This window comes from Fomitiporia mediterranea (assembly GCF_000271605.1).
Source record: "Fomitiporia mediterranea MF3/22 unplaced genomic scaffold FOMMEscaffold_7, whole genome shotgun sequence".
Taxonomy (NCBI): Eukaryota; Fungi; Basidiomycota; class Agaricomycetes; order Hymenochaetales; family Hymenochaetaceae; genus Fomitiporia; species Fomitiporia mediterranea.
Window position 1 is genome coordinate 2933760 of NW_006760392.1, and position 22931 is coordinate 2956690.

General features: G+C 46.6%; 10 protein-coding genes across 10 annotated transcripts; 4 read left to right on the forward strand and 6 right to left on the reverse strand.

Moving 5' to 3' along the window:
- Positions 1-51: 51 nt before the first annotated feature.
- On the reverse strand, positions 52-1843 carry FOMMEDRAFT_109876 (eukaryotic translation initiation factor SUI1). Its single transcript, XM_007267819.1, has 5 exons — positions 1359-1843; positions 963-1308; positions 725-850; positions 621-658; positions 52-506 (listed from the first exon to the last, which is right to left on the reverse strand). Exons 2-5 carry the CDS (start codon positions 988-990, stop codon positions 363-365), a joined length of 336 nt encoding a protein of 111 aa, XP_007267881.1. The 5' UTR covers positions 991-1308; positions 1359-1843; the 3' UTR covers positions 52-362.
- A 1013-nt stretch (positions 1844-2856) lies between these two features.
- Positions 2857-3211, reverse strand: FOMMEDRAFT_157680 (uncharacterized protein; the record flags this gene model as incomplete). The annotated part of the gene is made up of 3 exons (XM_007267820.1): positions 2857-2961; positions 3026-3126; positions 3187-3211. The coding sequence occupies 3 exons, from the start codon at positions 3209-3211 to the stop codon at positions 2857-2859; spliced, it is 231 nt and encodes a 76-aa protein (XP_007267882.1).
- A 512-nt stretch (positions 3212-3723) lies between these two features.
- On the forward strand, positions 3724-3873 carry FOMMEDRAFT_86808 (uncharacterized protein; the record flags this gene model as incomplete). The annotated part of the gene is made up of 1 exon (XM_007267821.1): positions 3724-3873. A coding segment is annotated over one exon (150 nt), but the record flags the coding sequence as incomplete, so codon positions are not given.
- Positions 3874-4295: 422 nt separating this feature from the next.
- Positions 4296-5200, forward strand: FOMMEDRAFT_157681 (uncharacterized protein; the record flags this gene model as incomplete). Its single annotated transcript, XM_007267822.1, has 6 exons — positions 4296-4345; positions 4406-4422; positions 4471-4600; positions 4828-4897; positions 4950-5054; positions 5138-5200. The coding sequence occupies 6 exons, from the start codon at positions 4296-4298 to the stop codon at positions 5198-5200; spliced, it is 435 nt and encodes a 144-aa protein (XP_007267884.1).
- A 1300-nt stretch (positions 5201-6500) lies between these two features.
- FOMMEDRAFT_124970 (uncharacterized protein) lies at positions 6501-10220 on the forward strand. The gene is made up of 5 exons (XM_007267823.1): positions 6501-6632; positions 6679-8225; positions 8278-8776; positions 9552-10083; positions 10150-10220. The coding sequence occupies exons 1-4, from the start codon at positions 6530-6532 to the stop codon at positions 9578-9580; spliced, it is 2178 nt and encodes a 725-aa protein (XP_007267885.1). The 5' UTR covers positions 6501-6529; the 3' UTR covers positions 9581-10083; positions 10150-10220.
- Positions 10221-10470: 250 nt separating this feature from the next.
- FOMMEDRAFT_141501 (uncharacterized protein) lies at positions 10471-12833 on the reverse strand. The gene is made up of 6 exons (XM_007267824.1): positions 12741-12833; positions 12537-12610; positions 12417-12469; positions 11352-12365; positions 11133-11281; positions 10471-11063 (listed from the first exon to the last, which is right to left on the reverse strand). The coding sequence occupies exons 1-6, from the start codon at positions 12809-12811 to the stop codon at positions 10613-10615; spliced, it is 1812 nt and encodes a 603-aa protein (XP_007267886.1). The 5' UTR covers positions 12812-12833; the 3' UTR covers positions 10471-10612.
- Positions 12834-13089: 256 nt separating this feature from the next.
- FOMMEDRAFT_141502 (pseudouridine synthase) lies at positions 13090-14651 on the reverse strand (the record flags this gene model as incomplete). Its single annotated transcript, XM_007267825.1, has 4 exons — positions 14278-14651; positions 14108-14163; positions 13887-14041; positions 13090-13804 (listed from the first exon to the last, which is right to left on the reverse strand). Exons 1-4 carry the CDS (start codon positions 14621-14623, stop codon positions 13090-13092), a joined length of 1272 nt encoding a protein of 423 aa, XP_007267887.1. The 5' UTR covers positions 14624-14651.
- A 330-nt stretch (positions 14652-14981) lies between these two features.
- Positions 14982-16844, reverse strand: FOMMEDRAFT_21188 (uncharacterized protein). Its single transcript, XM_007267826.1, has 6 exons — positions 16683-16844; positions 16531-16600; positions 16334-16472; positions 16199-16243; positions 16014-16117; positions 14982-15904 (listed from the first exon to the last, which is right to left on the reverse strand). Exons 1-6 carry the CDS (start codon positions 16806-16808, stop codon positions 15309-15311), a joined length of 1080 nt encoding a protein of 359 aa, XP_007267888.1. The 5' UTR covers positions 16809-16844; the 3' UTR covers positions 14982-15308.
- A 1238-nt stretch (positions 16845-18082) lies between these two features.
- FOMMEDRAFT_157685 (DNA glycosylase) lies at positions 18083-20207 on the reverse strand (the record flags this gene model as incomplete). The annotated part of the gene is made up of 8 exons (XM_007267827.1): positions 18083-18146; positions 18209-18743; positions 18798-19002; positions 19061-19300; positions 19362-19577; positions 19641-19662; positions 19717-19793; positions 19854-20207. The coding sequence occupies 8 exons, from the start codon at positions 20205-20207 to the stop codon at positions 18083-18085; spliced, it is 1713 nt and encodes a 570-aa protein (XP_007267889.1).
- Positions 20208-20704: 497 nt separating this feature from the next.
- On the forward strand, positions 20705-22817 carry FOMMEDRAFT_109886 (uncharacterized protein). The gene is made up of 3 exons (XM_007267828.1): positions 20705-20961; positions 21016-21323; positions 21383-22817. Exons 1-3 carry the CDS (start codon positions 20828-20830, stop codon positions 22639-22641), a joined length of 1701 nt encoding a protein of 566 aa, XP_007267890.1. The 5' UTR covers positions 20705-20827; the 3' UTR covers positions 22642-22817.
- The last annotated feature ends 114 nt before the right edge of the window (positions 22818-22931 follow it).

Genomic DNA, 22931 nt, shown 5'->3' on the forward strand with positions numbered 1-22931 from the left:
CCTTTCTCATCACGCAATCACTCACGCATATACACAGTAAAAAAAAAAAAAACACTTCAAGCAACAGAAATCATTTGGAACACTGTAATATTCATACAAGCGTACCACGGTAGACATATCACAAACGTATCACGGAATCGTAACAGAATAGAGAACAACAAACTCGTTATCTGTCCGAACAGCGCAGCGATAGCAGATCCCTACAACCTAACAGCAAGGGAGAATGGGAAATGCAAAATGAAAGCTGACTCGAATCGATAGTTGAAAAGAAAACTTATTCGGAAAAGAGAGACAAAAATGCAGTGGGAGAGAGACCGTCTAAGTAGCGTAGGCACTCCACTGTTTAAAGCTTGTATACAAATTTAGAAACCGTGAAGCACGATGGTCTTCTTATCGATTCCCTGTTCAACCAGGAAAGTCTGGATTTTCTGGCGCTGGTCGCCTTGAAGCTGTATGACTTGACCAAGCTCTGCGTCGTCGACGATATTGCCGTTGCAAGCGAATTCCTAAATGAGTAGGAGCATTGTCAGCAATGTTGTGTGGCGACAGGGCGGCACACGTGGAATGGGTGCAGTTGCCCGCGGGTTTACATGAAATAAATAAATGAGTCGAATGCATACCTTCTTGAATGCCTTCAAGATCTTCTTAAGGTCATATTCTGTAGAATAAATCAGAATGAGTCAGCATAAATTTTCGCTGGGCGAGGAAGAGCAGTGCAACACACCCTTCCCAAGCCCCTGAAGCGTGGTGAGCGTCTTTCTGCCGTTTCTCTGCTGGATACGAATATGGATGTGCTCTTTCTGCGAACCGACTTCGTCCGTCTCTCCTAGAAGGTCATCCTCAAGGGGGTCTACAGAGCGAGAAGAGTCAACACAGGTCCATCGATGGAAGCACACAGCAACCCAAAAAAAAAGTGAACCAGCCAAACAAAAACGTAAAGCGAGTGAATAATAAATACTAACCAAACTGCTGAAGGTTGTCGACGTTCATAAAACGGCGGCTTTCGTGAACTCTGATTGAGTGTGTAGGTAGAGGTGCGAGGGTAATGTGAGAGAGGAGTGTGGAGGAGAGTGGCAGGCGGTGGTGAGAGATCAAGATGGGATGAGGCGCGACTGATGGGCGTTATATGCGTGGGGCAGCCGAGTTTAGTAAGCACCAGCAAGTCATTCCTCTTTACTTGTGCCTCATCTTACTAGCGCTTGCACTGCAACACTGCTACGCTACAAATGGCTGTCCAACCTAATGTTGGTGCAAATGAGAAGAAGCGAAAGAATCCGCCGACATTCAGACATTTGCCGAGGAATACAGGTGAGGGTTTCAACAATTCCTCTAGCGTCATCGACTAATTTCCGGTGTAGCGCAGAAATTGAAGAAATCATGGGTTGAGAAGAAGAAACTCAAGAGCCGATGGACAGTTCAAAAACGGCGAGAAGGACTTGACTCCGGATGGCCAAAGTTGAAGAGTTCTTCAAATCCTTCGGAAGAGCCGGAAGACGCTGCTGTGTCTCCGAATGACGAGGACGAGGACGGGGCTCGACAAAGCAGTGTACATTCTCAGGATGAAAGTTCAGTACCAGAACCGGTACCGAAGAAACCTCGTGTATCCGAACCTCAACACATCAAGCAGTATCAATCTCTATCTAGGAAGGGCAAGGAAAAGCACCGTTCGATGCCCAAGGCTTCAGATAACCGGAAACCTCCGGATAAACACGCTCCAGAAGAAGACTTTGACACCCAGCCTTCCCTCCGCGACTTAACCCGCCGCGCGTACTCCCGCACTTCCCTACACACGTACAAGTCCGATCCGTTACACCGACGAAAAGAAGCCGTCAACCTTACCTCTAAGCAACCTCATTCTTCCAAGGTTGGACGAAATAACGCGCGACAACGAGCTGAATCCGCACTAGGAGAACGTAGGAGTACGGAAAGGAACGCGAGAGGTGGTCAACCAAACATGAAGCTTAGGATGGAAGCTATGCTCGAGCGTATAAAGAAGAACTACTCATGACGCTTTTCGATTCACCGCTTGCTATTTCTCCGAGATCCCACCCAATAACTTGTACGACGCCTTCGACACAATTGGATTACGTATCTCATTATTTGATTGTTCGGACCTCATCATTATCTTCATCCTTATGAGATGTATTGTACGTTCAAAATGATTTTACGTTAAGGATGAGCCTATATCCAGCGATACACTGTATCATACACTGATTTAGATGCTGGGAGTATGCGTGCAAGCTACAACATCATTTTCACTACTCGCTCAATGGAATCACTATACGTGCTAGTCTTGATGGACTACCATACAACAATAATCGTATTTGGCAATGTAATGACTTGCACTACATCTTTGTTATAGGAATATATTATACTGTGTTTCACAGTTGCCGGGTTCGTCTTTCCTGCCCCTGTTGGTGAAGAGGAGAGGACGGAAGGAGGGAGTGTGTCCGGACAATGTGCCTTTGGATGGATTGTTCGGTTGTGTTTTGAGGCAGAAAGCAGAGAAAACTGGATGCTTGTCTGATCAAGAAGCAGAAGAATTTATATTGGTGAGCACGGATAGGCAGTGAAGGGAGGGAAAGAAGTACAATTGACTTGTCTCTAACAGCTCGAGCCCTTGCATTATGGCATGCTCCAAAGGGATCTTACGTGGAACAGGATCGTTCCATCCATGGTACCAATCTTGTGTGTTCTACTTTGACAGTCTGTTGTCCACTAGCATCTCATTGTCACAAACAGTGTTCCAGATTAATATCACAAAGCTACTCAAGAGTAAAACAACTGCAAGATACACGTACTGGCAGGGATACTTGCTTGCACTCGGCTTTCACAAAAAAACAAACATACATTGAGTCAGTTCCGTTTGTAATAGAGATCCGTCCGCGCAGGTTGCTTCAGCGTCTTCTTCCCTGCCGACTGTGCTCTCCCAGAGTCCAGTAATAGCTTATTTCCTTCCGGCTAACCATACACCAATTATCAAAGCCATCATTAACTCTCATGGACAAGGATACAATACACTCACCTTCCCATCCATGTTGTACGCGAAATACTCCCTATTAATGTCACTACTCGGTGCCGCGCTCTTAATCGCTAGAGCCGCATCCCTGACTTGCGTCGGTAACCCTTATTTCAAGTCGAGTAAACATGTTCGACAGACATTCTTTATTTTGGCGTAGGTTTGACAGATGATGGTTGTTTTGAAGCGCATGCCTGTGCCGGGATCCAACGGAAGACGATGAAGGGTCGAGCACAGTGCAGCATGAACGTCCGAATTCTTGTTTAGACCAGATACGAGGAGATATTAGGTGAGACAAGTTGAAAGGGAGGGGAGAGAGCAGAACACACCATTCGAACGAAAGCAATGTCACCCAAACCTGCGTCATGTCAGTTGGTCACATTCAACTGCACAACAAAAGAGCTAATGCACACGTTTCACATAGAATAGGAAACTCGCTCTGTTCCCAGCCAGCCTTGTTGATCCCTGCTTTCGGCAGCGTTCTATGTTTTTACAACCAGTTGTCGTCCAAGTATTAGTTGGAGAACAAAGTGGGAGTAGTCAACCTGTAAGATATGCAGGTTTGTGTCGATCGCCAAGTGAAGAAGGCGAATTTGTATTAGTCATCATATACTCCAGCAACTGCAAGTCTCAAGAGTCAAAAACTCAAATCCAACAAGGCAGCTCCATTTCTCTTCCAAGGAAAATTGTCCCCTTCAGGGTGACATGAAAAAATTGGAACAATACAAAGAAGGTTAGCATGGCCCTTACACAAGGATGACATGCTTTTCAGAGTGGAATGCACTTTGGTGCACAATATTTATTGCTTTCCCTGTGAATCAGAATCCTGTCTATTATATTTTGGTTTCTATTGATATTTATATATACAGTCAAAATGAGAGGATATTACAGGTTAATTTGTGATTTTTCTGCACCAGGTATATGTGAAATCAACCACAACATATTAATAAGTTTGCTACATTATCTTTAGTAAACAAGTTTTTGTTGTCCATCCAGAGATCTGTATCAGGATAAGTTCCAGCTATTGACACAAATATGATTACACAAGTCTAAATATTGATACTCCAATATGTAAATAATGTACAAGTACACTCTTCAATCAGATACATTACAGGACCTTGTAGACGAAAGGGGTAAGTCGAATTTCCAATCTCTGCTCATAATCACCGCCACATTCGCACGAACAACAAGGACAGCCCAAGCCCAGAGTCTACTTCACCTCTTCTCTACTCTTCCTTCCCCTTCCCTCTCTTCCCTGCCCTCTTTATAATACATTATGGCCTTGCAGCAGCTCAGACATACTTCAGCATCAATCAATGAGGGGAGGTGAGTTGTTGCTCATCTCTGGCAATGTGCTACTTGTTACATAACTGATCCATCATGTAGATTTATCCACCTTGAGGGTAAGTAGACTCTAGTACTTTAGGCACACATTCTGACTGTTTGTACAGCAATTGATGTTGAGGTCACTGGCACAAGGCCTTATGCAAAGCTCCAGATTATACTTGAGGGTGATTTGCAGTTTCGGTACAGGTCAGATGTAGTTGAGGACTCGCTACTGATGCACTGGGATTGTGATATGTAAGTGTTTGTAGGCTATCTCATTATTAATTTATAGGTGCATTAACCAATTTTCTTAGATATATAAGGCCTCAAACTAAAGCAGTTGCTTTGATTCAGTATATTAAAAGTTTGCGTCCTGAACGAACGCTCGACAAAGTCAATATAGATTTTGGATCAGATGAGTTTGAGCCAAGGACAATGGTCAGACGAAAAGGTATAAGAACCCTCGGTATTTTGCTCCCCAGAGAAATGACTGTGAATTTAGGCCAGGAATCTGTCGTTACCATCAAGCTATTCATTGGCGAGCAGAAATCGGTATGGTGATACAACTCACAATCTGCCTGTGTTCTGAAGTATTATATTGTAGAGCCTTGACGTTGCACGATTACTAGCTCCCAGGACCATTGCTGCCCTTGGGACGAAAGTAACCATGCTTGATAGACTTGATAAGATATCCAAAATATGTGATCTTGTACTGAAACTGGGCTTAGGTACATCCGAGGCAAGTGTCCTTAGTTGCTTATTGCCTTGACTTTGTAATGAATGCCCAAATAGGTGAACCCATATGCAAAGTCCGCTATGTCAGTTGTCAACACAGTTTTCGAGGTACGAGGTTAGATCAGTTGTGCTTTTATTAGAGGGTGTTCGGATACATGATCTTGCATGATCAAACAAGATCATTCCTTCCGAAAGGACTCGGAGAAGGAGATGATCTTGTGTGATCATGATCTACATTTGAGATAGAGGTGGGTGTTCGGCCACCTCTATCTACATTCTTGATCTTGTTCTGTGATCACGATGCGCCTGCCAAAAATGAGATACGGCTCTGAGCCGTATCTCATTTTGAGATCACGCACTCCAAAGATGAGACTGCATATACCACATCAACAGTACCTCTTGTCTCACTGTCACTTGTCCACCCCAGTCAGCAAGACCTCACTCTCAAAATAGACCAAGAATCCTAGTAATAGAGCTTCAGGACAATAGAATAGGATGAAAGTAAGGTACACAACCTTGTATGACTTCTTTCCTGTCAGGCAGTATACCAGTCCATAGGGAACTCTGTCCCTCAACAATGTTGCACCATTTGTCACAAGCCTTGTGTTCACTCACTTGAGCAGGAAGGCAATATGCCAAAAGGTTGTGTATACGATCTAAAGGAGAGCCTTCCAGCAAGGAAGGTATAAGTCGGACCAGCCGAGAAGCTTGTTAAATACATGCTTCCTCATTCCAAATGCTCTCTGGAAGCGTGCTGAGTGACCATTTCGAAGTTCTGCTACCCATTCAGCACCAGAAAGTTTGGACTCATTAAGAGGCTCCTTCACATAATAATGAGCAAGAGATTGTACAGCTTTAGCAGCAGTAAGACAGCATAGTAGAGTAACAGTATTAACCAAATCCTGGTGGTCAGGGATGTCTTAGAAAATGTACAGAAATTCAATAAAAATATTCATTTTATTTGGAATTTACACTGGAGCATACATTGAGATCATACGACCGTTCAGTACACCCCATGATCTTGTGAGATCATACAGTCGACCTGTTCAGCACACTCCATCATTTTTCGATATTATGATCTGCACACTTTGCAGATCATGATTCAGGGAAATCATGTCCCCGTGCGATCTTGTATCCGAACACCCTCTAAAACTATTACCAATCTTCGTCTACAGAGATTTCGGGTTATTCCCTCGTTTCATAATGAGCTTGTCCAGATTATGGATGATGTGATGGAACTATTACCTATGATAGACCTTGTTCTCAAACGTGCCACAGACAACGAAGTTCTAGGCGTTGTCCAAGTGTTCTCTGAGTTTGTCGTGAGGTTGTCAAACAATTTGAAGGACTACGCGTCTAAGTCACCCTTGAGTAGGAATTTTATCCTCTTCACTTGTCATTATTGACCCCCATTACATAGAATTTATCCTTTGGAATTGGTATGAGCCTATGAAAGACGAGATCCGGAAGATCAAGGATCAGTTGGCATACACGATACGAAGCCTGAATCTCGGACTGCAAGTCAATACGCTAGGCATAGCAACAACGCTTCGTAAGCACTGACCGCACAGAAAGATCATCGCTCATGCGATCCACAGGCAATCATCAGCTTTCCGAAGCAGAAGAAAAGGCGCTCGAACGGTTATGGCCACCTGAAAATAGTGCCTATGACCCATCTCGCGGCTGTCTTCTTGGCACGAGAAGAAGCGTTTTGCAGAATGTTGAGGAATGGGTGCACTCGAAGGTCCACTCTCAGCAAATCTATTGGATCCATGGCGTTGCAGGATGCGGGAAAAGCTCAGTAGCAGCGTCCGTGGCAGGTGCACTAGACGGTCAGAAGATTTTGTCGGGGTCATTCTTCTGCAAGCGCGATATTCCTGAGCGCAGGAGTACAGGGCGACTTCTCCGTTCGTTGGCATACTTCCTATCGCGGAGGGTGTCGGCGTTCAGGAATGCTGTTCTTCAACAATTGAGGGACGATCCTATCGTACTAGACAAGCCTCTCTCACACCAGTTTAACGTACTTCTTGCACATCCACTATCGACAGTTCCTCGAGAGGTGGAGTCGGAGGTGATGGTCGTCATTATAATCGATGCTCTGGACGAATGCGAAGATAGCGAGACCACTGCAGCACATCTCGCGAACATTGTCCAAGCCACGCCTTGGCTCAGGCTCATTGTAACGAGCCGACCAAACCCGCAAATCAAGGCAAGCATGCTCCGAATTGGCAGTGTCGTTCAGGAGTGCGATCTGTTCGAAGCGACGACCAACAATGACATCCTTCGCTTCATCCGAAACCAATTCAACACAAACAACGAACTTCCTAACATCGACCAATCCCAGATCGATTGTCTTGCACGACACGCGTCGGGGCATTTCATTTGGATTGCCACTGTCTTGAAGCACATCAGCATAGGGGGATTCGGGAAGAAAGACCTCTTACAGCAGATAATAGACTCGAATCCTCGTGCAGCTACTTCGGAACAGCACCTTGACGCTGTTTACTTGCGGGTGCTTGAAAACGCCTGCCAAGGGTCGGTAGGTATTGAGTGTGCGGTCCGTTGGGTCATCGGACTCATATTCGCTGTCTCAAAGAACAGGCCGCTTCCGTCCGAGGCTTTACATGCCTTTATACCGTCCCGCCTCGGAGCCACACATGACGAGCTGGAAACTATACTCGGGCATCTTGGATCAGTACTGTACAATGATGCTCAGACTGGTGCTATACGTGTTTGCCATCCATCATTCCTTGACTTTATTGGGAGTCAGGATAGATCTGGATGTTTCTCGATGACGACAGACGAGTTGGAGAAGAATATGGTTGAGAATTGCCTTCGAATCATGTTGGATGGGCTCAAATTCAACATATGCAATCTGGAGACATCACATCTTCCGAACGAAAGTGTATTGGACCTCACTGATCGCGTGAATTGTAATATCTCTCAGCATCTGCAGTATAGCTGTCTGTATTGGTTCACTCATCTGTCCCGATCACAAAAGGACGGAAGGTGCGAAGAACAAGTGCAGCAGGCATTGCGCGAATTTTTATATAAAACTTCATTACTGTACTGGCTAGAGGCCTTAAGCGTCATGTCGGAGCTTAAGGTAGCAGTAATTACTCTCAAAGACCTCCGATATTCAAAGGTGCGCAGCTCTACACAGCATACTGTTTCGTCGGTTTTGACATGTCAAGCAGTGCTTCAAGAATGATAAAGAGCTCAATTCTATCGCGTTGGATCTGTACCGATTCGTGACAGCATTTCAAGAACCGATGGCGATGAGCGCGCCGCATATCTACCTTTCGGCACTACTGTGGGCACCAGTCAAATCGATGATTGCAAACCGTTACTGTGGCCGCAAATTTAATATACGGCAATGCATATTGAAAGGAGTAAATGACCATTGGCCTACCAGTTTGCACACAATAACTACACATTCTCCTGTCGTCGCTGTTGCGTATTCACCAGACGGACGTCATATCGTCTCTGGTTGTTCTGATAACACTGTTCGGATATGGGATGCTGAGACAGGTGCACAGGTCGGCGCACCACTCGGAGGTCATCAAGGCTCGGTCAACTCTGTTGCTTATTCACCAGACGGACGTTATATCGTCTCTGGTTCTTTGGACAACACAGTGCGGATATGGGATGCTGAGACGGGTGCACAGGTCGGCCCACCACTCGAAGGTCATCAAAGCCGGGTCGATTCTGTTGCTTATTCACCAGACGGACGTCATATCGTCTCTGGTTCTTTGGACAGCACAATGCGGATATGGGATGCTGAGACGGGTGCACAGGTCGGCACACCACTCGAAGGTCATCAAAACTCGGTCTATTCTGTTGCTTATTCACCAGACGGACGTCATATTGTCTCTGGTTCTTCTGACAAGACAGTGCGGATATGGGATGCTGAGACGGGTGCACAGGTCGGCACACCACTCAAAGGTCATCAAAACTCGGTCGATTCTGTTGCTTATTCACCAGACGGACGTTATATCGTCTCTGGTTGTTCCGACAACACAGTGCAGATATGGGATGCTGAGACGGGTGCACATGTCGGCGCACCACTCGGAGGTCATAAAAACTCGGTCAATTCTGTTGCTTATTCACCAGACGGACGTCATATCGTCTCTGGTTCTTGGGACAACACAGTGCGGATATGGGATGCTGAGACGGGTGCACAGGTCGGCCCACCACTCGAAGGTCATCAAAGCTCGGTCTATTCTGTTGCTTATTCACCAGACGGACGTCATATCGTCTCTGGTTGTTCCGACAATACAGTGCGGATATGGGATGCTGAGACGGGTGCACAGGTCGGCCCACCACTCGAAGGTCATCAAAGCTCGGTCTATTCTGTTGCTTATTCACCAGACGGACGTCATATCGTCTCTGGTTGTTCCGACAATACAGTGCGGATATGGGATGCTGAGACGGGTGCACAGGTCGGCGCACCACTCGAAGGTCATCAAAACTCGGTCGATTCTGTTGCTTATTCACTAGACGGACGTCATATTGCATCTGGGTCCAAAGACAGGGCAGTGCACATTCTCCACACCGGGAGCACAATCTACAGTGACGGCTTTTATGGGATGGAAGGATCTTGTGGAGCGGGAACGCAGTCTCCAAGCGACGACTTGGAATCATGTTCTACGAGTGACGCAGAAAAGACGTATTCTTTAGATAGGGACGGCGAAGTGTATGCTACGGATATGAATGGATTTGTGCGGTTAAACAAAGAAGGTCCTGGAGCAAAATCAGGGCTGACAAAATATTATAGGAAGCATCCATCGAAGGTTCCAGCGGATGGATGGATCCGGACCCCGACGGGCGGCCTATTATTGTGGATTCCGTACGAGTATCGTAGTGGGATTTGCGACATGAGCCAGCACTGCTTTCCGCACAATGCTCCCGGTCATCCTGTTAGGCTGGAGTGGTCGAAGTTGTGTCATGGAGATACGTGGACTAAAGTTAAAATAAGTGATGAAGACTAGTCTCGTACTCTTGTAAGTTGCACATTAGATACAGGCATCTAGCATAATGTATTGTATTTATATTTATCCTTATTTTAGTGTCTTGGACGGATGGTATATGCTACATACTTACAGGACCGTAGCAAACAGTGCATACTTACAGGACTGCAGCAAACAGTGCATACTTACAGGACTGCAGCAAACAGTGCATACTTACAGGACTGCAGCAAACAGTGCATACTTACAGGACTGCAGCAAACAGTGTAGTGAATAGTTATCCATCTATTATTTCTACTTATTTTTTTTTCCTTCGGATTTTAACAACTGTCTTGCGTCGACTTAGCCTTCGCCCATGGTCTTGTTGCCCTAGTCGGATTGGGTGCTTCTTCAGCCGTACGTTTCTGAGTGCGTACATTCTAGAAATACAATACGATAGCAAGAAATAGCAAGAAATACACACTCGTCCACTCGACGTCTATACACAACTCGGTCCATTACCCTAACTCCGACAAATACAAACTCGCCCAACCCCTCCACCTCACACATTATTACTACAGTAATTTCAAGAAACAGTCTCTTCGCTATCCCCGCCCTCGCTCGCATCTTTCCTCCTTCGAGTGCCACTCTGTCCACCCTGTTCGAGTTGCTGCTGTCGCAATGTCCAATCATTAGCTCCACTCTCTAAGTCATGCTCCCCCTCAGTCGATCGTAAGAGACTCCTCTCTTCCTCTGGGACAGCCAAGATACCAGTACTCCCATACAACGACGAGTTCTTATGTATCTGATTATACGACTCCGTCCGAGAACGAGAATACGAAGACCGAGTTCGTTGATGCGGAAGAGTTGCATGAGGTGTTGATTGCGTTCGATGGGGATGAGAGTGGGAATAGGAATAGGAAGAAGAATGTCGATGTGAGTAGGTATGCGTGTGACTTGGTGGATGACGGTAAAGGAAGGATTGTGAAACGATGGTGACGTCGAAAAGGAGTGTGCCACCGGACCCTAATAGGTAACTGAAAACGGATGAAAAAGGGCAGCCATAAGTCACCTATTCTACGCTTAAGGTTAAGGAGTCGACTTACGGCATGCTTTCTAAGAGAAAGGCGGTTGCAGCAGGTTGCGGACGAGATAGGTTGGGAGATGACAATATAGACATAACGTAGAACGTATTCCCGAGAAAGGCAAAGACGAAAAGGTACATCGAGAGGCCTTCCACGGACTTACGGACGAACTGCAAGAAAAAGAAGTATTGATAAATAGTTTCCTCATCAAAACGTGGATGAGAAGCTACGCCTACGCACGTTCTTCCATATTTGTGGTAACCGAGACGTAAGGTATAAAGTCGTGCATGCCCACGCGAATATCCGACCTATTATCCGCTCTGAAGATGGTTCTCTTGGATCTTCCCCTCTACTTTGTTCAAATACCAGTTTGATAGCATTTGGTCCTCCAGAGGGTATGTGTGGTATTGGCTGGTCGGTATCTGCAACATCATACAGGGGTACTGACTGCGGAACCTCAGAAAGCACAGTACCCTGCACTGGAGTCGAAATGGATCTAGTCGTACGCGAAAACGTCCCAATACCAAACAAAGCCCAAACACCAAGGAAGACAAGACCCACACTTCGTTGACTTGCACGGGAATTTCGACGACCTTTAATAACGCTCCTTGATGCTTGACGGCCTACCACGCTTTCTATCCTATCTAGGTCACGAACGTCAATAGGAGAGTCTACGATCTGTCTTTGCAAAGGCCTTCCGCGCATACTTCCGGGCCCAGTTGCACCATCAGTGGGGCCAGAAGTCAACGAGGTATGTAACGGGGTGAGTGGGGATACATTAGGAGGTCCACTCGGTCGTGTCCGACTCGTACTCCCGCCACGTCCAGCTGATGAATATCGTTCCCGGCTCCACGAGATACGTTTCCTCCCACCCTCGGAGTGGAAACTATCTGCAAGTGCAGCGAGAGCTGCGTCGTCCACTTCGTCTTCCGCTTCCTCGGCCTCGCTATACATCGTGCTTGGTCGCCGATGAACTGTACTCGTTGAGCCTTGCTTTTGCTGTACCGGGTGAAGCAACTCTTCCTCTGAAACAGCAAGTGCAGCAGCTATCGCTACATTCGCAGCTGCGTTTGATAACTCCCGATAATGATGATCGTGCTCTGTGGAACATCTTCGTCCATGAGTGCTCAATCGCCGTACCGGAGACTCTTCAGGTATGCTTGACAAGATTTCCTTCACTTTCGGCGGGCTATAATAGAAGTATTGACTGAAGAGCATCATGTCGACCATTACGAAGTACGTGGCAAGCACCGTCTGACTGAGTCAGCACACCGACTCCACAAACATCAAATGGATAAGACTCACTTGGAAGGGAAGTTGGTGCGTTAGTATACATCCTATTAGGTTTGTTATGTCCCCTAAGTAGTGTTCCAAGACTATCAGTACCTAATCTATTTTTGTACACAACTTGAACAAATGACACACCAAGCAGCCAATTGAAAAGAAAGGGCAGGGCAAGGCCTTCACAAGACTGTCTTCTAATATTCTCAAGTACCTGTCTATATGAGTGAGGAAAGACAGAAGTGATAGTAACTGATCAGCGTCCGAACCCCATTCATCTCGCGCAAGAAACGTGCGCGAAGGCGCAAGCAAATGACGAATTGATCGGAAAATGAGAAAGGAACTTACGGAAATTGGGCAAAGAGCCAACAACCGATGGACGTATACCCGAAAAGATCGCTTAGAAGACTGGTGTTCATCGTCGTCCACGTTCGACGACAGGGGACGCACACTCGACGGACGTGTGATAGGGTCACTCTCTCGCCTCGGATCCTCAGGCGAACCGTATGAACAAGATCGGCGCACGTGTGACTCAGCTAGTCAGGTGACTCAGACGCGTCAGACGCGTCTCTTCCTCAGCCCAATGATGACTTGTTGATTCGTCACATTCTAGCCCTGTATGAAATGCACAACTTCATAGTACATTTTGAAAATGACGGTTAACAATAAATAAATTTAATATCCCGTAAATTCTATATTATTTTCCTTCTACAATTTCCAAGTTATCCATCACCTCCCTTTCCCATTCTCTCCAACCATCTTCGTCTGGCTCCTCTGTAGCTCGGCTCTCCATTGCACGTGCGAACACATCCCACGGTATACACTCTCGCTCCATCTGCTTTGCAAGTTCTGCGTCATCCGACTTCTCTTCTGAAACTTCTGGTGTATCATTGACCTCTGAGTTGGTGAGCACTTCCGGCAGCATAGGTGTCGATGTCTTTGTTGACGGCTTCAGAACAAACCTCCCTTGGCGAGATCTCGTAAGGGTAACAACATGCGCTGCAGAACCAAGTGCATGTCCGACGTCATGTACGATACTCCGCACATACGTCCCTCCCGAAACACGCATGCTAAGTACGAACACGGGCGGTCTTTCTTCCGTTGGCTTGTCACCGTCATCCTTTGCGTCGCCTGTAGAACCTTCCACTGAGTCTGTCTGTTGCTCAGGCTCGTCTTTGATTTCTGCATCAGCTGAGAGCTCCACTCCTCTCAATGCCTTGACCATCTTTGCCCGTTCTTCCTCACTAAATTTCTTCGTGGGGAACTCGTATGAATGTTCGGATCCGGGTATCCAATGTGTAATTTCCAGTGAATGCACCGTAACAGGTCTCCTCTCAATAGGTCGCGGAAGTGGAATCCCTTCTCTTGCATATTCATATAGCGGTTTCCCGTCCATCTTCAGTGCGGAAAACCTTGAAGCAAAACAACACGTCAGAATAAAGTCAATACATTCAATCAAGCTAAGGAAAATAAAAATAAAAAGTAAGAACGTACACAGGTGGCGTCTGTTGAATATCTCCTCGAAACTGCTCAAGCGCAGCTTCGACTTTCTCCTTCGTTACGTGTTTCCACGGTGCTGTGCGAACTTGTGCACCTTCACTGTCATACGTGTCCGTCTCGCACCCTAGTAAACACGTCGTCCTGTATTCCTTACAATCACTTATTCAGTAAACAACTGTACAAATTGTATCCTGGACAAAGGGAAGAGAACACACCTTGATACAATCAAGGAATTCGCTTAGCTTCTTCGTCCCTTTATTCACGCCGACGACTACAGCGAAATTAAAGTAAAAAAAGTTCGACGAAATCCGCGTTCACAGATCCGTTTAGAAATAAAATATAATTCTAATCAGTGCCAAGTCAATTGCAAACAATCTGAACATACCAAGTACACCATCCGCAAGAGGGTCAAGCGTCCCACCCTGCCCCATCTTCGCCTCAACCTCTCTCCCTTTCCTACCCTTCCCCCTCATCCTCTTCCACTTCCCCTTCTCCCTCCCGCCTTTCCTTCCATCCCTCTCAACAACTCCACCTTCACCTTCATCCTCTCCATCAGGAACAGAGTACAACCTCTCAGCATTAACCTTCGCGCTCTCTTCATCAACGAACAACCTCGAAGCAGAGACCAACTTCTTCAAGTCGTTTATGACTGACATACTTGACGGACCTGAAGGTTTTGAAATACCGAACAACGCCGAGCAGGAGAGTGGCGGAACCGTGGATTTCGGCATTATTTCAAAGACAAGACTAGGGTTTGCTATTGGCTTGTACTGAGGTTTGATAAGCTGGAAGAAACCGTTGTAGAGTCGGACAGACATGCATTTACTTTTTCAGGTTTGGCTAAAGGTCAATTCAAAATGGAAGAGATCGAAGTGCACGTGACTGATGGAGTGAAAAAAGTAAATTTTTTGAAAAGTATACAAGCAATATTGTAACGATATCGGCGTTTGTGTTGAATCACACTCCATCGTTGTAGTTTTTATTATTAAGACTTGACTTTACCAATGCTAAATATAAGCAGTGAATCTTTCATCACAACAGAGAAGGCATTTCACGTGATAAATTTAAATATGTTGATTTAAACAAGGGGGATTAGTCGCAGCGACGCGGAGCTTGGGTCGTATAGTTCATCACAAAATTTGTAATCCAAAAAGAACGAGCCTGAGGAGAGTAGAGTAACTGTTCAACGAGATAGGGAGATGGATAACCACACTGTCCTATCCGTTCAGTGCAACCAAAAATATCACGATAAGGAAAGGAGTTGAAAGCATAGAGGAAAGAGTCAGATGTCGGATAACGAGTTAGCATCAGTTCGGCCATGTCAACCCAATTCAAAACCTTCCAAGAAAAACGACGTAGAATCGTAAACGGATCCTCTCCCGCCTAATCTGGTCCTATAAGACTGCCTGATGCAACTCAAATCTCTGCAACACCACGATACGCTCCCTGGCTTGAATCATGCGTTGGTACACCGGAGTGAGTGCTCGGCTGCGGGAAACTGGGAGTAAACGACTGGCCTGTCGTCTGGTTCGGAATCGAACCTGGAGGTGCAGGAGAAGTGGGGAACGTCGACGGGTCGTTCGGGTCATACAATTTCTGCTGTTGCGCCATCGGCGGGCTTCCCATCGCACCACCACTAACAGGTACATTCCCATCATACGCATTCGGCGTATACGGAACAGGCTGGTACTCATCCTTATGCACCATATCCAATCCATTATTATATCCTCCATACGTCGACCCAGTCAAATTCACATTAGCACCACCGTTCGCGTATCCTTTGTTCTTGTTCTTGTTTCGTCGCATGAGGAAGAAGATAAGGAGAGCGATGAGTGCAAGGCCGACTACACCACCGACAACTCCGCCTGCGATAGCTCCTGTATTTGTCTTTTTCTTCTCGCCGCTGTTGCCATCGTTGTCGCCGATGGGACTGGTTGCAGTACCCGTCGCAGTACCGCTCGTCCGAGTCCCTGAATTCGTTTGCTGTACGAAGGTCGCAGTTGACTCTGGCGCTAAAAACAAAACAAAAAAACGAAGTCAAAAAAAGGAAAATTAGAGGAACAAGGGCATATGAAATGAGCGCCTGTCACTGTGAAACTTCGAATATGGATGGTTACTTACAGTTGTCTTGCAAAGCCTGGTTGACGTCGAACGTCCCCGTCACAGTGACATTTTCATACGCCCAACCTGGAACAGCAGTGTCCGAGGGAATGTCCATGGGGAACCTAAAACATCGTTCGTATCATCAGTCAGTCCGTCCATCTTATTGAAAAAATTTATTTCGGAATATAGCGTGCTGAACGTACGTAGCCACATAAACCGTATCACAGCTTGAAGACCAGCTCGACCATCTATAGAGGTCCAGAGAAAAAGAAAAAGAAAGAAAAGAAATTCAGTACACAGCTAATGGTAAACGAGAAATATAGGAATTGTGAACGTACGTGATGATCGTCGCGTTCTGGCATGTACTACACGCGCCCATTACTGAGAACATTACCGTACTGCACAAGCATGGATTCGCGATGAGAGGTGTAGGCCCGATGTAATGTTGTCCGTCCTCCAGTGCACCGACATCATACTCTGCAATCCGATAAGGTCAAAATACTAATACTAATTGTAAAAGGAGAAGGATACGCACGACCGCCATTGCAAACACCTCCCAAGTATGCGCCTACAAGACATGGACTCTGGCCTTTCGAGTTGTATAACTATTTCAAGCAGACGACATTCACCAACATGATCAGAGACAGTCTAACTAAAGAAACCCAGAAGATTGATATAGTCACGCACATCCGCCCAGTTTGAAAGGCACGTCGCGTTACTCGTGATCTGCGCCTGTATACCCCTCAATGCACCCAAGACAAGAGCAGAAGCAAGAGCAGGGAGGAGGCCTCGTCGTTGGCGGCAGGAAGACATGATGAAGTGGAGAGAGGGGAAAGTGCTCAAGGGCTCAAGTAAGCCTGACCCTATTCATTTGAAAGGCGGTGATGGCAGATGGTCTTTATGGCTTGATGCACCAAACCGGATCAGGGACCCCTACTCGATCTGGCAGGATAGCATCAAGTTGATCGGTCTTTTACGGTCCATCTCTAGAGCTAATCACTCAATCAACACAGGCGAGACAAAACAAAGATAAAAGTGCAGATGCTTGACTGCCAGTGTACAATGCTCATTGACCCAGATTGACCCAATATTCTGCTGAAGATGAAAGATATTTTTTATGAAGCGTAACAATTCATTCTACGCTGTCAAAATAGCACAGCCCGAGGAACAGGAATCGACTCGGATTCGTCCGCCTCCGGTCGAGAATAGTCTTGCCGACCCTGAAGTTTGACACAGGCAGCCCGCAAGACAAACGCGCGCTCGCGGCAAAATCGCGTCGTGCATGCCCGAGGTCCGCACCTCACCGTTCTGCATGCTGGCGAAAACAGTTTTCTTAAATTCTCGGAACGAGTGCAAGGAACCAAGCACTCTGCTTGGTGTTCGAGGTGGACAAACTTTATAATTTAGTGAGCAACACGAAATAATCTGTCATCTACAAATCAACTTCGACTTCAATCCCAAAATATGTGCACGTAACCATCATCTCAATTCACAACAAAAGTCATACACAAGCGGAATATAATTCCGCTCCTAACACCCCCCAACACTTCCCTAACTCACAAAACCGAAAAAGACCGCCTGTAAGAATAAAAGAAAATCTGTCGGGAGGCTAGGTGACCGACCCATCCACATCAAACGATTCCGAACGGCCAGCCAAAGAGCCCTCCTAGCCAGTAGCCTGTTCTCAGGCCACACAAGATGTACAAGACGCCGTGGAGAAAATGCGACGACAGAACATGTGGATAGGCGGCCTTGAAGTTGTTAAAAGATGAAGAAAAAGCGTGTGAGCGTGCGGATGGAATTTTGTGATTGTGTTGTTTAGGGCCGGTGATTTGACGAGGAGAGTGCCGACCCCGAGTTCAAGATTGGCAGGTATGATTCTATGAAGGCAAATTAGTGTCTATTCTTTTGTTTGCAAATTGTTTGCAATTACGAGATGAAGTCTAGGCTGCTAGGCTGTTGAAAATATTATAATTTGCAATTAAAGAAACAGCGATCAGATCCTCCAGCGGATAAACTAACTAGGCACGAGAGCAAAACGAAAGCAGTGTGGAAAAACCTCCATACAAATAATTACTAAATCTTCTTCATTCACTATCCGTCCAAAGTTCGTTAACCTTCTTCCAGACTTTCATAACTCCCGTGCCAATACTACATTTATGGAATTCACGATCAGTCGCATTCATAACCTTTATGAAGATATTAGGACGTACTTAGCATGCTGGACATCCTCATTCTCAACCCATCGTAAAGCCGGGTCTTTATTCTTCAAACCAGGAGAGTGTGCAGGCTTCTTAGACTTCTCCATTTCCTCGTCCTCGTCATCCACATCCTTGCCTGCCTTGCCTTTCTTCGTTCTTGTCTTTTCACTCTTCACAGATCCATTAGGTGGTGAACAAGCATAATGAGCCTTAAGTGCAGGTGGCTTTTCCACACCGGAATCCAAATTTGATTCTGTTACTGTACCCTCGAGAAGGATCCACTGCACGCGATACGTCTTGCGAATATGTGAGAAGACGTGTAGGACGTCACCTGCGGGTTTCATCTTAACGATTCTCAGACCATCTTGCTCAACTTTTGTAGAAGAACCGTCTGGCGCACGTGGTCTCGAAGAAGTCGGTTTGAATAGTGGGGGAGAGCTAAGGACGTCGCGTAGGACATCTTGTCCGACGCTTCGTAGTTTCTCTGGGGTATCGGCTTCTTGGACGTTTGCGCGTGAAGGGAACTCGTGCAGCCCAGCGAGCAGACCTATAACCCATTTCGTCTCAGTTACCTAAATAGTACACATAAATGGTATCCTACCTTTATCTGGTCTGCGGACAAGTAGGAAATACCGTTTCCCAAGAGGACTAAGCCACTCGACGACATTCACAACGTCTACTTCCTCGCGTGCTTTCTTGCGTTCGACTTTCATTGGATATCGTGTTACACCTGTATCTTCACTAGACAGAACTGGTTCGCACAGCGTGCAAAGTTCCTCGATGTCGTCCTCTTCTGGCAAACGACCCTATGGTAGGGGTTCATATCTGCACTTAAACGGAAATCAAATTCGGGAGAAAACTGACCTTGGACTCTCGATAAGCATTACAGTAGTCCCTGAGCGGACAAGCTGCACAATCCGGGTCTCGAGGCTTGCATACCGTCGATCCGAGCTCGATCAATGCTTGGTTGATATTTCCTGGTTCTTCGGTGTCCTTCACCATTGCAGCCGCACCATCCCACAGGACGTCCAGAGTTGCCTTACTCTTTGGGTTCGCATGCAGAGCGAGCACGCGGCTGAGCAGTCGATTTACGTTACCATCTAACTGTATATCAAAATCGTTAAATATTTCGAAATTCTATAATAATAATAATGGAGGAACCTACTACAGATTCACAGTGATTATATGCTATAGATGATATAGCTCCTGCACTGTATCTTCCGATTCCTGGTACGTTCGCCATCATATCTTTCGCATTGTCGGGGAAGAGTCCACCATACTCTTTAACTATTTTCTGAGCACCAGAAAGTAGCCTTGCAGCGCGTGAATAGTAACCGAGACCCTTCCAGAGCGCATTAACAGATTCGATATCTGATTTTGCCTATTATTGTAATAATGAGCGGTGCGGTGCGTCATGATGATGAGAGAACTACATTCCACGCACGAGGTCGGTGATTGTCGGAAACCTAAAGCAGTGTCAGTGGTGTGTGAAGGTGCATAGGTCAAGCACAGAACCACACCTCTCCATCCAACGTTTATAGTACGGAATCACTGTTGCAACTTGCGTTTGCTGCAACATGATCTCTGATATCCATACCTGACAGATAGCTGATACATCATGACATTTCACTCAAATCACGATGTGAAGTGTACAGACCTCATAGGCTCTTTGTGATCTCCCTTGCGCGTCTAATGTAGGATCGAATGGTTTCCGCCATGGCATGCCTCTATTTTGGTGTACACCAGCATACCAATCGAGAAGACATCGCTGGATAGCAACGGGGTGTTTGATACTGTGGAGCGAAACAGGGTGCGAAACAGCCTTCCCGATGTCGAAGTTAGCCTCCGCAGCAGCAGTATGTTCATAGTCTTCTGAATCAGCGCTAGCTAGTGCTTTCTTTGTTTTCCGTCGCTTCGTTGGTCTTTTCGTCTTCGGCTCGAAATCGGAGCCCGGGTCTGAGTTGTCGCAGAAATAGGATATTACTTTTGTGCGTCTGCGAGTAGAGGACATGATATGACTAGATAGTTCCAGATAACAGCATGTATGTAGCAAGAATAGTCAAGAAATAGAGAAAGCGGAACAAGCAAAGAGTGAATAAAGAGATGGTTCGCGTCAAGACGCGTCTCGATCCGCGCGAATCGCGATGACGCGACGCAGAACCGACACGCTAATTTTTCACCTTTCCTTTCTCACGGAAAAGGACGCCCCTCGTCCCCCGCTCGTTTCCCTGGACGTCAAAGCCAGTGGTCTGTCCTGTACCATCACCATCTCACTCATTCAGTGCGCCCGCACCCACTGAGAGCAACGTCAGATTGCATCGCTGTGCGTTTCGTGCCCAAATCTCCGCCGCAGCAACCGCGCAGCGCCAAGTATCCATTCAGCGCGATCCGACACAGCCTTCCGTTTGATCGCGCCCACGGTCGCGGTGAAAAACCCTGTGGTAGTTGCCTTGCCTGCGATAGGCCAGCTACTTAAGCCGCATGCCGCACCCTATTAGACAAGATTCGCTCGCCTTTGCAAACTCTTACGAGTCGTACGCCTCCCCGACGTCCCCGCGCCAGCGAAGGCAGACCGTTTCTCAATCTCAACCTCATACCACGCACACTCCGCGAGCCGGCAGTGAATCACCAATGGGTCAACATGTTAGCCATAACCAATCACCACTACCCAGGCTTAAGATCAACGGTTCGGCAGAAGTTGGACTACCTTCGGCGAACGAGGACAGCGTACCACGAATATGGGGTGTTCCGTTGAAGTACATTTCGTGAGTTTTGTCCACTCGAAACTCAACTTCACAGGGTTAATTTTTCTTCTTAAGTCTTGTAACGCTGGCAGTACAAAATGCTTCATTAACGATCATCATGCACTATTCTCGTATTACTACTACACCATCTCGCACTTATTCTGCCGCTTCTGCTGTGTTGTTAAATGAGCTTCTCAAGGGATTCATATCTCTCGCTATTGCGTTCTCTCGAATAGACGATAATGGACCACATCACTCTCCCCAACGAAGGGAGCCATTACATTGGATGCACCCGAATGTTTTCGTTTCACGGTGTAGAAGATTGGGCAAGGAAATTTTTAGCCCAGACTGTTGGAAACTATCTATACCCGCTATATTATATGGTAAGTGGAAATCTAGACCGTGAAATTATAATATAAACTTATGCGCTTGTTTCTCGCAGTAATACAAAATAATCTACAATTTGTGGCAGCGTCAAACCTCGAAGCTGCCACTTTCCAAGTATCCTACCAGATGAAGATTCTCACGACTGCTGCTTTCTCTGTCGCATTATTACGCAAACGGTTAAATCCAACGAAATGGACTGCATTAACGGCACTCGCATTAGGTGTTGGGATTGTTCAGATTCAATCTGGTGCTGGGAAAGCGCACGCAGATAATGCTTTACACGTTATGCACCCTATGATTGGTTTTGCTGCTGTGACTGCTGCGTGCTTCACTTCGGGTCTTGCGGGTGTGTACTTTGAGATGGTGCTCAAAGGCTCGCAGGCGGATCTCTGGGTTCGGAATGTCCAGTTATCGCTATTCTCCCTCCTGCCTGCTCTTCTCCCAATCCTAGCGACGTCGTCCAGTCAAGGTGGTCTCAGCCTCTCCTCAATCTTTGCCAACTTCGGCGGTTGGGCATGGGCAACAGTCCTAACCCAAGTCTTTGGCGGCCTAATCACAGCACTCGTCATCAAATACTCCGACAACATCCTCAAAGCATTCGCTACCTCCATCAGTATCGTCCTTTCCTTCGTCGCTTCCGTCATGCTTTTTAATTTCCAGATTACGCCGAGTTTTGTTGTGGGGGCATCGACGGTGTTGGCTGCGACGTGGTTGTATAATCAACCGGAGGATAAGATTGGGGCGAGTGGGATGGTGGGTGCTGGGATGAGCCAGTTACCGAAACTTGTTATGGGGGTGATGACTCCAAGGAAATCGTCGTATCCTGGTACACCTATCGAACCCGTCGCATCCGATGCTCCTATCCTGGGCGAGACGGATGAGAAACGACGTAGTTCAACACCTGGGTTGAGCACTGGTGGAGTGAGTCCGCACATCCTCTCTGCTGCACTTAAACTCGTCACTCCACGTACGAGTCTCGAAAACCTTGCGGGACATAACGAGACGCTAGATGATGTCTTTACCGGTGGTCCTGGGTTAGGATTGGGATTGGGGAGTAGAACGGGCAGCGCGGCGTCACTTTCGGAATACCAGTCGAGATACGTCTCGCGCTCACTTTCGCATTCGCCTGTACCTGTTTCGCCTAACACGACTACGGGCGGTGGGAGTCGTTTGCAGTCTACATCGTCGTTATCTGTTCCGGCGTCACGTCCCCTGAGCTCGAATGGGCAGTTACATCCCAATGGATACAAGATGGAGGACAGCCAATTTTCTTTAGTCAACCTTGATGATAGTCCAGGTCGTCTTTCGCGGTGATTCAAACACGGACAAAAACGCGACTTAATTTCCTGTCCCTTTCCTGGACTTGTTTTCTTTGATAGCAACACAGACTGCCATCTGTTGTCTTCTGACACTCTTCTTGTCTACGTCTACACCCTAGACATCATACCTCATACCTCATATTCCATACCTCACTCCACAGACTTCGTGTTCCGTACTTCACACTGCACATATTAACACATAACACGTTATTGCACAATATATACTATGTATTAGCTAGACTGGGTATCGTACATAAATCAGTATGAAAGTACGAAAGTATGAAA